This window comes from Cervus canadensis, chromosome 10 (assembly GCF_019320065.1).
Source record: "Cervus canadensis isolate Bull #8, Minnesota chromosome 10, ASM1932006v1, whole genome shotgun sequence".
NCBI classification, from domain to species: Eukaryota; Metazoa; Chordata; class Mammalia; order Artiodactyla; family Cervidae; genus Cervus; species Cervus canadensis.
This window is the reverse complement of record NC_057395.1, coordinates 2,790,903-2,804,651: the sequence shown is the minus strand read 5'-3', so window position 1 is coordinate 2,804,651 and position 13,749 is coordinate 2,790,903. Positions and strand designations below refer to the sequence as shown.

General features: G+C 46.1%; 1 protein-coding gene across 1 annotated transcript in view; it reads right to left on the bottom strand.

Annotated features, from left to right (window-relative positions):
• The window catches only part of CCDC3 (coiled-coil domain containing 3), a 102,157-nt gene extending 93,030 nt beyond the window's left edge, over window positions 1–9,127 (bottom strand). Inside the window, exons 1-2 of the mRNA XM_043479676.1 lie at window positions 8,532–9,127; window positions 4,119–4,293 (exon numbers count right to left, since the gene is read on the bottom strand). Coding sequence (XP_043335611.1) covers window positions 4,119–4,293; window positions 8,532–8,905 — 549 coding nt within the window. The 5' untranslated portion in view covers window positions 8,906–9,127. The remainder of the gene's footprint in view (window positions 1–4,118; window positions 4,294–8,531) is intronic.
• Window positions 9,128–13,749: the final 4,622 nt, after the last annotated feature.

Sequence of the window (13,749 nt, the reverse complement as noted above, 5' to 3'; positions counted from 1 at the left end):
TGGGAATCCTCATGAACATGGTTTATAATTCAGGACATGAATTTTTAAGTGCTCTGTGACCAGAACCCAGTAAAATCTGCTGAATGAATTACAACACACGAGAGCTTCCCCATCATCTGGTCCCCTCTCTAGCACCTTCCCTGTCACACTGCTCCCACACTGCCCTGGGAAGACACAGGAAGCTATTCAAAAGTTGCATAATCTTTAAGTTTTAAAGCCATACTTTCTAACTATCCATTTACAGTCATAAACCCCTCCATCACTCTTTACAACTGACAAAGTGCTTTCAAACCTATGATCTAATTGGGTCCTTAAGACAACGTGAGAGTTTATATGTTTTGAAAGTGAAAGTCGCTCAGTCGTGTCCAACTCTTTGCGACCCCATGGACTATACAGTTCGTGGAATTCTCCAGCCCAGGATGCTGAAGAAGGTAGGCTTTCCCTTCTCCAGGGGATATGCCAACCCAAGGATCGAACCCAGGTCTCTTGCACTGCAGGGGGATTCTTTACCAGTTGAGCCACAAGGGAAGCCCAAGAATACTGGAGTGGGTAGCCTATCCCTTCTCCAGCAGATGTTCCTGACTTAGGAATCAAGCTGGGGTCTCCTGCATTGCAGGCAGATTTTTTTTTTTTTTTTTTACCAATGGAGCTATCAGGGAAGGAGAAAACTGAAGCTGTGAGAAATTAAGGGTTCTGCCTAAGGTCACGCCACTGAAAATGGCACAGCCAATCCTGATTGCCTGATGAGGATGGCACCTCCCTCACCATCCTTCCCAACTCTAAAAAGGGAAAAAAGAAAGATGACAGGAGGTCTTCTACAGATTTTATGTCAGTCCCATGACACTCTAGGTCGGACTGATGTATGTGTGGGTCAGTCTGGGTCTCGGTCCCAGGGGACAGGACTTGCTGAGAGAGGAAAACAGCCAACTTTTGTTTTGATTGTTACACTCACCCAGCAGGGAAGAAAAAAGGGAAGGAAAATGTTCTTGGCTGGCGTGGAAAGAACCGTGCCAGAAAATGGGATGGATGCTCCAACTTGCCAAAGACATCCCCGGAGGCCCCATTAACACCACGATACTGAACCGGAGGGATGCTGAACACTTAGGAGTGCTGCTGATTTCCTGGCAACTTTTGAAAGCAAGCTTATGTTTCCACTAACTGAAGCAAGGGGCGGGGAGCGGGGAGGGGAGAGGGGGGATGTCTAAGGATGGACCTAGAGGATGGGAGGATTTGGCTGCTGAGGACGGAGTTGCAGGTTGTCCTGGATACGTATCACAAAAAGTTTCCCTACATCAGATTTTCCTCTGGTTCCATTTCTTAACCTCCGGACTAACCCTAGAGTCCCAGATTCACGTGATGCTGCAAGAGAATGAGAACTATCCATGAAAAGGAGGAGATGCGCCCTTCACGACCACAATCTAAACACACTGTTCGAGCTGACTGGGGGCGTAAAGAGCAGCAGCAACAGTGGAAATTATGAGAATTCATCAGTGTTCCCCCGGAATTTATCATCATCTAAGACACGGCATGTGATATAGGGAAACTGTGTAATGTGCACCGTCCAGGGCCATTCATAATGCTCTCAGAACAAATGAAGGCTTCACATGTTTCCATTCACAAGAGTCTAACTGGAATAAAACGGTGACCCAAACAAGCTCCTCTGACCCCGTCTAAGATGGAAGACCCATCACCTTAGGAAAAACAGACTGTCGTAACATGATTTACTTACCCTGCATAGGAGAGAGAGCAGGATACTCACCTTCACACAGAAAGAGCAGAGAGGACTTGCCTGGTGGCACAGTGGATAGGAATCCATCTGCCAATGCAGGGACACTGGTTCAATCCCTGGTCCAGGAGGATTCCACAAGCTGCAGATCAACTAGGCCCGTGTGCCAAAACTAGTGAGCCCACAACCCACAACCACTGAAGCCCACGTGCTCAGAGCCTATGCTCTGCAACGAGGGAAGCTACTGCAATAAGAAGCCTGTGCGCTGCAACAAAGAGTAGCCCTTGCTTGCCATAACTAGAGAAAAGCCCTCACGGCAACAAAGATCCAGCGCAACCAAACATAAGTTGTTTTTTTCTTTAAGGCAGATAATTTTTAGTTTTAGTTGTTTTTTTTTTTTTTTTTAAGAAAGGAGCAAGTAACTGTCAATAACTCTTCGTCTAATTCTGACACCTTCAATTCACAACTATTTTAATCACTGCACAGAAAGTAAGAATTTCTCAGGGAATATCATAAAATATAAATGCTAGCACCTTAGTTTTATTTTAAACCTAAATTCTCAAATGAACTAGCTAATTTAACTCAGCTCTGATGTAGTACCTTTCAAAGTGGGCAGAGGAAGGAGCCAAGATGTGATACATACACAGTCCATCAACACCTCAATTTGGCTCTGCAGCAGCTCAGCAACCTGGAACAATTAATTCTCTTTCCCCAAAAGCTTCTGACTCAGCGCAAACACACATACCCACCCTCTGTTATCTAAGAGACCAGGATGATGAAAGGGAAAAGGAATTCTCCCCAAGATCAACATCTGACCACCCAAAATAGGACTGCCTTCACATTAAAACAATTCTCCACAGTCCCATTGTTCTATTTTTTTCGAATGATGGAAAATCTAATTGCAGTAAAATGTTAATAGCTTCATTGTGTAACCACAGGGCTAATCAGTTATATATCTAAAGAGTTTGGGGCTCAGCTGTGAGGTATTTTTGGATCAACATCTGATCTCTTGACATCAGTGTACTGTTACGAAGGATTTAGTACATGAAGCAAAAATCCCACAAACTGGAGAACCAAAGGACCGAGACTAAGAAGATTTAATTTGAAATGCTACGGTTGGACCCAGGCTGGGGATGCTCAGGCTTATACTTGATGGGTTCAGTTCAATGTGGAGTGGGTGCTGGCACAGATTAAGACTCGGGTAGGAAAACAAAAAGAGTGGGGCAGGGGGAAAGAGAGGCGCTCAGATCCATGTTGGGAGTGAAATATATGACAAGCACTCAGAAGATTTTGGCAAATCTTGAGGAGCGGTCGGGGAGTCGAGAACTGTCAGTAGAGCAGGCCTTAAGGAAGGAACCCTGGATAACGAATGGAAAGGAGGAATCAGCACTTTTCCATAGTCAGATGCACTTGCCCACGATGAGAAGTTTCTGTGCAAAGAACACAAAGAAAGCCTCCAGGTGCCAGGGAGCCCTGGGCAGGAGGTTTGGAAGAACAAGGCCACTCCCCTAGGCCAACCCACCAGGCAAGAGAAAGACACCACCCCCATAAGGACACCATAGATGGGGGGAAGAAGGAAACGACCTAATACATGCATATTGGTTCATTAACCCACATCAGAACTGTCTCCAGCGGTCCATCACGTGGTCCTATAAACACCTTGGTGGGAGACTGGGAGCGACGGGCCACGGCCTCCCTGCTCCCCTGGCTCAGCTGGGACAATGCCACTGCTCAGAGAAAGCGACAGTCCTCGAAATATCCCCACAACTCAGGCATCTGCCTCAGACTGAAAGATGCCTTTTCTATTTTCATGCCCAGAGTGATCCAGATCCTTCTGTTCCGTGGGAACTAGATCCTGCCACTAAGGGTTTGCATGCTGCAACTGGAGATCCTGCTGCAAGGAAGACTGAAGATCCCACATGCCACAACTAAGACCCAGCATGGCCAAGTAAAAACTTACATAAGTATTTAAAATCAACAACAGAAGTAGTCATCACAGCTCAGTGTATTGAGTGCTTGCTCTCAAACACTACACCAAAGGCCTTACCTATTGACATTCCCTACATAGTTAAATCATGTCGCATCTGTCCTAAGACACAGATGTTACTATTGTTTCCAATTTACAGAGGAGGAAACTGAGGCACAGCATGCCAACCTTCAGCCCATCGTGTCCGCTCACTTTGTGAGGAACCTCATGCCACATAGTACAGCCTGAGGACTCCAGAGTTTATGAGCAGTATTTGTTAACTTCTGGGAGGGCTGTGGAGAGGGTGAAAAACACTTCTTGATCTGGACTTTGGAGGAGGACGCTTGACTCCCTTGGTCACAACATTCACACGAGTCATAGCTATCTTATTATTTTGCTGTAGCCCAGGGTACAGCCAATTCTTACCCTAGTGTCTTCTTGGACCTCCCAGTCACTGGAGAAAGTCGCCAGCTGCTGCCCTTGTGAACAGTTTGAAAACTGGAAAAGGCTAGAAAACATCCTTCTGTTCTCTTGAGTGTCTGGAAAGATGGCATCTTGGAAATTGACTCCATGAGGCAAGAGGTTATAGTTCTCATCCATCCTAATGGAAAAAAAGGAGGCAAGAACTGTAGACGGGATACCCATGGGGTGTACCATCTTGAATCGAGAGGCAACAGAAGACTGTGGCAGTGTTGCCAGTTATACAACATTTTTTTTATTTTTAAAGTAGAGCTGAATTACAATGTTGTGCTAATTTCTGCTGTAAAGCGACTCAGTTATACATATACATACATTTTAAAATATCTTTTCCATTATGGTTTATCCCAGGATGATTGGATATGGTTTCCCGTGCTAAGGTAGGACCTTGCTGTTTATTCCAAATGTATGAGTTTGCATCTACTAACCCCAAACACCCAGTCCATCCCTCTCCCTCCCTCCATTCCCCTTGGCAACCACAAGTTTATTCTCTGTATCCATGAGTCTGTTTGTTTTGTAAATAGGTTCATTCGTGCCATATTTTAGATTCCACATATAAGTGATATAATATGGTATTTATTCTTCTCTTTGTGACTTACTCTGCTTAGTATAATTATCTCTACTTCCATCCATGTTGCTGCAAATGGCATTATTTCTTTCTTGTTATGGCTGAGTAATATTCATATATACATACCACATTTTCTTTAATCATTCAATTGTCAATGGACATTTAGGCTATTTCCATATCTTGGCTGTTGTGAATAGTGCTGCTACGAACCTGGGGGTGCATGTATATTCCTGAATTACAGTTTTTTCCGGGGATATGCCCAGGAGGGGGACTGCTGGATCATATGGTGGTCCTATTCATTCTCTGAGGATCCCCCATGCTGTTTTCCATAGTGGCTACACCAACTTACATTCCCACCAACAGTGTAGGAGGGTCCCCTTTTCTCCACACACTCTCCAACACTGGCTATTTGTTCTGTTTTTTATGATAGCCATTCTGCCCGATAGGAGATGGTACCTGGCTATAGCTTTGATTTGCATTTCTCTAATAATTAGTGACGTTGAGTATATTTTCATGTGTCTACTGGCCATCTGCATGTCTTCTTTGGAGAAATGTCTATTAAAGGTTTTCTGCCCATCTTTTGATTGGTTTTTTTGTTGTTGAGTTGTATGGTCTGTATATTTGAAATTAAGCCCTGGTCTATTGCATCATTTGCAAATATTTTCTCCCATTCTTTAGGTCGTCTTTTTTTTTTTTTTTTATGGTTTTCTTTGCTGTGCAGAAGCTTGTAAGTTTGATCAGGTCCCCTCTGTTCATATTTGGTTTTATTTCTATTACCTTGGGAGACTGACCTAAGAAAACATAGGTCCAATTTATGTCAGAGAACATTTTGCTCATGCTCTCTTCTAGGAGTTTTATGGTGTCATGTCTTATGTTTAAATCTTTAAACCATTGTGAGATATGTTTGTGCACAGTGTGAGGGTATATTCTAACTTCACTGATTTACATGCAGCTTCCAATTACACGTCTACATGGCTTGCATTAGAGGAGTCACTATCTCTAATTGTTTCTCTACCTCACACTGCATGTGTCTATCCTTAAATTTTTCAAAACGTGTGAGTTGGGGGATGGGTGAGTGTGAATCTGTGTCTGTTTATTTGTGTATCTCCCAAGCGGCCTTCCTTCTCCTAGTAGAGTGCTCCTTGTTCCCTGGGCAAAGGAAAGCCAATTTCAATGACCCGAGATTCAAGTCCTACCACTGCTACTTATCTCCTGTTTGACACACAACGAATCCTTAAATTCTCTAAGCTTAAATGTACAATCTATAAAACAAGAATGACAACAGCATCCTTATTTTTTTAATGGTGGTGTAAGGAGTGCAATCTTTTTTTAAAGTAAGTAAAGTATTTGACACAGTGTAAGCACAGTATAAAAGTTAACATTTTTACAGAACCCTACACAAAGTACCTGTTGGCAAGACAGAGAAGTCAAGAGAAGGAAAAGGAGAGATGGAAGCTGCACTCCAGCCCAGAGTAGGCATGTGGGGGCTCACCAGGGAGTCTCCACTACCACGTTCTCCTGTGACACTGACCAGAATCTGTTCTCCTCTCCACGGGGCCCAGAACAACAGAGGAATGATTTGTATGTGGTTGTTACACATCAGGGCAACACAGCCCTGTGAAATAGAAATCTTGTCAGACTACCATTTGACTCTGTATCTCTGCCCTAATGTTTTATAAATATGTCAGAGAAAGAGAGGAAAGAGCTGGCTGACCACCACAGAGCCAGTGGACAAAACTGTATTTCATTATAAAATCGGAAAAGAAAATAATGTCTTAAGTACTCTGGCTCTTTTTACCTTTGGAAAATAAAATTTTACTGTTGAATAGTGTTAGAGCTGGTTTCCCTAAATAAAGACATGTAAAAGTCTAAGTTTCTCGCAAAACAGGAAAAGAGACACAGATGCACAGAACAGACTTTTGGACTCTGTGGGAGAAGGCGAGGGTGGGATGTTTAGAGAGAACAGCATCAAAACATCTATATTATCAAGGGTGAAACAGATCACCAGCCCAGGTTGGATGCGTGAGACAAGTGCTCAGGGCTGGTGCACTGGGAAGACCCAGAGGGATGGGGTGGAGAGGGAGGCGGGAGGGGGGATCGGGATGGGGAACACATGTAAATCCATGGCTGATTCATGTCAATGTATGGCAAAAACCACTACAATATTGTAAAGTAATTAGCCTCCAACTAATAAAAATAAATGGGAAAAAAAAAAAAGAAGGTATTATCTCACTCCTTGCCAGCTTTATTTAGAAACTGTACTTCTCCAGTATTTTTTTTTTTAATTCAACTTAATCTGGCTAAACCACCCAAGCCAACACAAAGCACGCCATGTATTCTAAACTTAGATATTCAGGCTTTAATATGGAAAACATGTGTTACTGCGAGCTTACGGACGCCCCTCTGTGGAACCTTCTGTCTTCTTTCTCAGTGATGGGAAATCTCAAGAGCTAAAAGTTAGTCTCCAGACCAAGGTCATGGCCACTCCAAATATCCTTAATGCTATGCCACATACTGGGAAGACGGGACTTATTGTCCATCACAGCTGTGGAGTCAATCACTATCCATTATTCCATTTTGAGGTTCCTCCCAGGTCCTCTGTATCAGCCTCCTCCTCCAACTGGAGAACACCAATGCATTAGGGTTCCACCTGCTGTTTTGTATCACAAACTTCAGTTGAACCCATAACCTGAACCCTTATCTACATGCATTTCCTCGTGACCACACAACAAACTTTCATGGAACTTCACAAGATTCCAGGAGTCTCCCAATAGACAGGGCCTGGTCTAGTTCACCTGTCTCTTCTTCAAAGCCCTGTGAGCACCTTCCCAATCCCTTAATGCCCCCGCCCCCAGGCCCTTCCTCTATCAACTTTTGCTGTTTGCAAGAGCCTGGCATTGAGGTCTGCTGGCAGCTGATATGAGCTAATCCGAGTGAAACAAGAGGACAGCTGGGCTGCATTCCACACCAGTCCCATCTCGGCATTTAAGCAGGTGTGCAGAATTGAGTAACGACACGTTCCTCATCTAACCTGCACGAGGGGTTTTGCATCAGTTACTAGGCTTTAATCTCAACTAACCTTGTTTTGCACATTATGAAGGTGAGGCTCTGGAGGTTCTTGACAAGGTCAGTAACTTGCTCAAAATGACAGGAAGAACGGAGCCAGAATTCCAACAACCATCTGATTCCAAAGCTGTTTGACTTGGCTTTGACCACTGTCCATCCCAAACGACTCCCACGGCATCCCCTTGAAAATATAGCCTTCCTCCTCTATAAGGATTCCACCTCAATTAGGGTTCCACTTTCTTATTTCCAACTCCAGGAGATGCCATCCCCTGAACTCTTACCCACAGGCATCTCATCTGCACCACAGACCAACTTGCATGGAACTCAACCAGAGAGGGCCCCTGTCCGCTTGCCCTTCATACTCCTCAGAGCGCTGTGACCAGGCCCTTCTTCCCCCATCCATCATCCCCCGCATAAACCTCCGCTATTGGGAATAGGCTGTTTGTTGCCGGAAACCACCTTGAACTTTGGCCTGAAACACTCTTCCCTGGTTAAGCACGGGAGCCTTCCCTGTTTTGCCAACAGTCTTAGCCAGAGGCACCCAGGATCTCTGTAGACTCCACATGAGGAGCAGGAAAGAGCAGAAAACGGGAAGGAGACCAGGCCATCACTTAGCATCGCCCGGACAGGATTCTGGAGGCGTTCCTGAGCCTGCTGAAGAGAGAGGTGCCTCTGCTGGCCATGCCAAGTAGCCGCAGGGATGGTATGGGCGGGAGTGGCGGGCTCACCTGAGGAAGAAGAAATAGGAGTAATCCTGGACCACGGTGTGGGAGTGACAGGAGAAGTAGCCCAGGCCGGTGAGGTTGAGCCTGGAGCCCGCGGGCACCTCGAGCATGCTGCCCCAGGCCTGGTCGCACAGCATCTCGATCTCGGCGGAGTAGAAGAGCCCCGCGTCGCCGGCCTCGTACTGCCAGGGCAGGTAGTTGTACAGGCCGTGCACCTCCTCATGCAGCGCCAGCACCTTGGCGTACACGATGATCTCGGCCAGCTCGGCTCGGCAGCCCTCGCTCAGGGGTCTCCACTCGGAGGGCAGCTGGCAGCCGCGGGCGGCCCCCAGCCGGCCGGCCAGGCAGAGCGCGGCGAGCAGCAGCGGGCGCAGCATGCCGGCGGCGGGGGCGGGCGGCGGGAGCCGCCGGGTGGGCGCTGCGCCCCAGGCGCGCTAGCCGGGGCGCATGGCCGGTGCGGGGAGGCCGGCGGCGGCAGCGAGAGCGTCGGGGAGCGCGGAGTGCCGGGCCCCACCAGCGGGAGGCGCAGCCCTGGGCGCTCGGCTCCGCGCACCGCTGCGGAAGCTCGGCGTGCTGCTCCCTCCTCCGCCGGGATCCCCCTGCCGGGCCTCGCCTGGGAGGCTTTTAAAAGGGCACGGGGAGGGCCGGCCGCCGCCGCCTCCTGCCCCCCGTGGCGGGGGCGGGGGCGGCAGCGGGAGGGGCGGAGGCGGGAAGCCGTCCAGGGGCGCGCGGTGCTGGGGAGACAGCGCAGTCGGCGCTGGACCGGGAGCCCCCGAGCCGAGCTCAGGGTTTGCGCCAGCCCGGAGGTACGCGAAGTCGGTGTGGGGAGCGGCCGGCGCCCTGCGCACCGACCAGGTGAAGCTTTGCAGGCACAAAGCGTGCTCCAGACGTGGCCTTCTTAGAATGATTGCCGTCAATTGCCAAGAGTACTCGGCGTACGTCCGTGCATTTTCTGTGTAGTTCATTTACACTCAAATGGCACAGAAATCTAACTTTACCGTCGCAGAGGTTACCTTGGATATTCTGTGTGATCTAATAAACTTTTCTGAATCTCTTTCTCCCTTTCCATCTCTTATGTTTTAATGATGCTCTTAGGAAAGCCTTCAACATCTGAAAAGCCAAAGCCACGTTGCTTGGACTTTCCTACAGCTACATGGTCTCATGATTGGCCTCATTCCTACTTTCAGATTCTGAACACCCTACACCTGAGAAATAGATTCAGAAGTTCCAAAGAGCTTTTCACGAGTCAATGACTGACTCTGAAGAGACCTAAACTCCACAGTTAAATCTTTATTTCTAAACTAGGCAGTTCCTTTTATCTCCCAACTGCCTTAATTATTCTTTATGTAGTAAGAAGAAAAAAGATTATTTATAAGTGTAAATATTTTATATAGTCAAAACATCACATATATGAAATAGTGTGCATATAATACACATATCATCATACATATGTCAATATGTATTATAGTTACAATATTATATTTTATTTATTTTATTATATTTACAATAAGTTATATTGTATTTACAATATTATATGTACAATATAATATTTACAATAGGTTGATATTTTACAGTGTTATTTACAATAAGATATTTACAATAAGTTGATAAGCAAAACTGCCATAAAACGGAAGGCTCTTTCTTCTGCAAGCATCTTATTAACCAGGCTTTCTGGAACTTTAAGTCTTAGCACCCAGCCAAAGTCTTCTCTGACTGAAAGGAAGAGTTCTTAGGGAATTGAAAAAGGAAAGGTAAGGAGAAAAGTGGGGAGGGGGAAGAGAGAAAATTCCAAGGCTTCACATCCCGTGACAACCAAATTTTCCTGTGATCGCCAAGTCTTCAGTTAGGACAACTAAATTCATGCATGCTTCTTGTGACAGGTCACAAATCCAGCTGGTGTGAGGCAGGGCCTCAGGAGGAAGAGGCCATGAGGAGCATGGTCTCAGGGAACCAGAAGACCCTGGGAAGGCTTTGGGCATGCCTTGAAGTGAAATGGCCAGGACTCCAGCCAGTGTGGCCCAGCTTCTAAGGGAATGAAGGCTAAAGATCCATAAGGTCACACCAATCCAGAATGACTCAATGGACAGATGTGTGCTTAATCGCTCAGTCATGTCCTACTCTTTGTGACCCCAAGGACTGTAGCCTCCCAGGTGCCTCTGTCCATGGGATTCTCCAGGCAAGAGTACTGGAGTGGGTTGCCATGCCCTCCTCCAGGGGATCTTCCCAACCCACATTGCAGGCAGATTCTTTACCGTCTGAGCCACCAAGGAAGCAGTGACTCAATGGACCAGATTTTTATTCCTACAAGATCATCTGTGTTGGAAGAGGAAAGAAGTAAGAGTAAGAGGTCGTCACGGACAATAACTAACCTCTACATAGCTGGAAGTCAGCCTGGAGCCTCAGTTAATTCTGTAGAAAACAGTGATATTGAGGGAAGCAAGTGGACAGTAGTCCCAATGGTATATGACTCCTCCGGACAACCTCACCACCACCATGGGAGATGGCAGAGTTAAGATTTTCCCACAAGGGAGAAATGGCATTGAGGGTGGCATCAGACATCCTACGTAGGACTGCCCGTTGTCTCTCATTCAATATACGAGTTAAAACGTTCCAGAACGTCTTAGTCTGTTCAGGGTGCCATGGCAAAACACCACAGCCTGAGGGGCTTAAACAACAGACATTTATTTCCCACAGTGCTGGAGGCTAGAAGTCCAAGGTCAGGGTGTCAGTGGGACTGGTTCCAGGTGAGTAAACGGCCACCTTCCCTCTGCATCCCCACATGGCCTGTCTTCTTTGTACATGCAGAGAGACAGAAATGTCTGACCCTTCTAAGGACACCAGGCCTATCAGATTAGACCGCACTCTTGTGACCTCATTTAACCTTAATCACTTCCATAAAGGTGCTCTCTCCAAATACAGTCTCACTGGGGGTTAAAACTTGAACAGAAGAATTCAGGGCAGGGAAGAGGGGATGTGAACAAGAAACAGAATTCGATCCATAGCAGTCATTTAGCAGGTGTTCTGCAGGTTTGTAGAGAAAGAGGGGATATAAAATGATTTATATTCCTGGCACACTAACTTACAGCAAGCATTGCCAAATTATAATATTAACAATAACAACTGCTAACATTTATTCACCGCTTACTATGTGCCAAGCACTATTGTAACATATTGCCTATGTTATCGTAATGAACGCTCCAAACACTTACAATGGGCACCGCTATCATCCTGAGTTTAGAGATAGGGGACTTAGGTACAGAGAGGTTAATTGACTTACCCAGTATCACAGATCCAGAAAGGAACTGAGCCAGGATTCAAACACCAACATCAGATTTCAGAGTCCATGTTCTTAACTACAGCATTAAAATATGGACAAAACAATCAATGTTTTAAAGGAACGGGGATCCCTTTATCAAGAAACAAGTAGAAGGGACTTCCCTGGTGGTCTGTGGCTAAGACTCCACGCTCTGAATTCAGGGAACCCAGGTATGATCCCCGATCCAAGAACTAGATCCCACATGCCACAACTACAATAAAAATCCCACGTCACAACTAAAACCCACCGCAACCAAATAAATAACTAAATATTTAAAAAGAAGCCGAGTATATGAATAGTAATAACCTTCACAGAATCACCAGTGATGGCTAAATGAGGGAGAAACCGGACTAACATTAATTTTGTTTTCACCAGCGGCCCTGCTCTATTTTAAGTTGTTAAGTTTATTTTAAGTTAGTGCTGTAACTTATGCAGACAAGAGAATAAGGAAGTTTTTCTGTAAATTGTATCTAGTGCTTCAGACAGCTGGAAAAAGTTTTTCTGTTTCTACAGACCTGAAGACCTTCATTATTCTTTCCATTTAGATGAACAAATAAGTAAAAATCAGTATGCATGGCTAATGTTGCTCTTGTTGTATAAACTGAACAGAATCGAAACTCTTCCAGTACTACCCAGAATGCATTTTCCAGATGCAGGGGCCTGTAAGGGTTTTCCTTCTCCTGGATTCTTCACAGACACATCAGTCATGCTTTTCTCCTCTGGAAGGTCTGGCAGAGTGCCTCCCTGATCGGGGTTGTTCACCTGGAGCCCTGGACATATGTGAGTGTCCCTGGTGACCAGCTCCTCTTTGGGGACCAAGATCTTCAAAGACGCAGAGCTCAAGGAAGCCAGGAAGGGAAGCAAAAATTCTACAGCTGGGTCGTGGGTTCAGTAGTGAAACAAGCCACTCCCACCCCTTGATTACAAGACCCATATGTTCTGGCTGTGGGAGAAAGATGGCACCGTTATGCTTCAGATATACACCATATCCTTCACAGCACGTACAGTATCCTCAAAGACTGCACCCCATCCTCTCGGGATGCTGACTCCCATCAGACACACTTGAGTCTTCATTAGCTGTCACACTGTCTCAGTAAGCTTTCACAATTTGCCCAGTTGTTTCTAGGTGATGGCATCCTCGGTAAAACCAGTTAATTCCACGGCCAAGAGCACATTGCTGTATTCCCTTTGCCATCAGAGAAGAGATACTATGAAAATCGCTTATCAGAAGCAATGCTACAGGAAGTACCACGATGCTGGAAAATGGGTTCTGTGGGTTCTGTGGAAAGAGCTCCTGGAAGAGGCACTGTGGGGCAGGAAAGGCAGATCTACACCTAGAATGTGTCTACTCCAGTGAGGACAAGCCTCTGCTCCCTCCAAGATGGAAGAGGTTCAGTGTAGTCACTTCAGTCATTTCAGTCGCTTGGTTGTGGCTGACTCTGCAACCTCATGGGCTGCAGCATGCCAGGCTTCCCTGTTCATCACCAACTCCCAGAGCATGCTCAAACTCATGTCCATTGAGTCAGTGATGCCATCCAAACATCTCATCCTCTGTCATCCCCTTTTCCTCCTGCCTTCAATCCTTCCCAGCATCGGGGTCTTTTCAAATGAGTCAGTTCTTCACATCAGGTGGCCAAAGTGTTAGAGCTTCAGCATCATTTCTTCCAATGAATATTCAGGACTGATTTCCTTTAGAATTGACTGGTTTGATCTCTTTGCAATCCAAGGGACTCTCAAGAGTCTTCTGCAACACCACAGTTCAAAAGCATCAATTCTTTGGTGCTCAGCCTTCTTTATGGTTCAACTCTCACATGCATACATGACTACTGGAAAAACCATAGCTTTGACTAGACAGACCTTTGTCAGCCAAGTAATGTCTCTGCTTTTTAATAAGCTGTTTAGGTT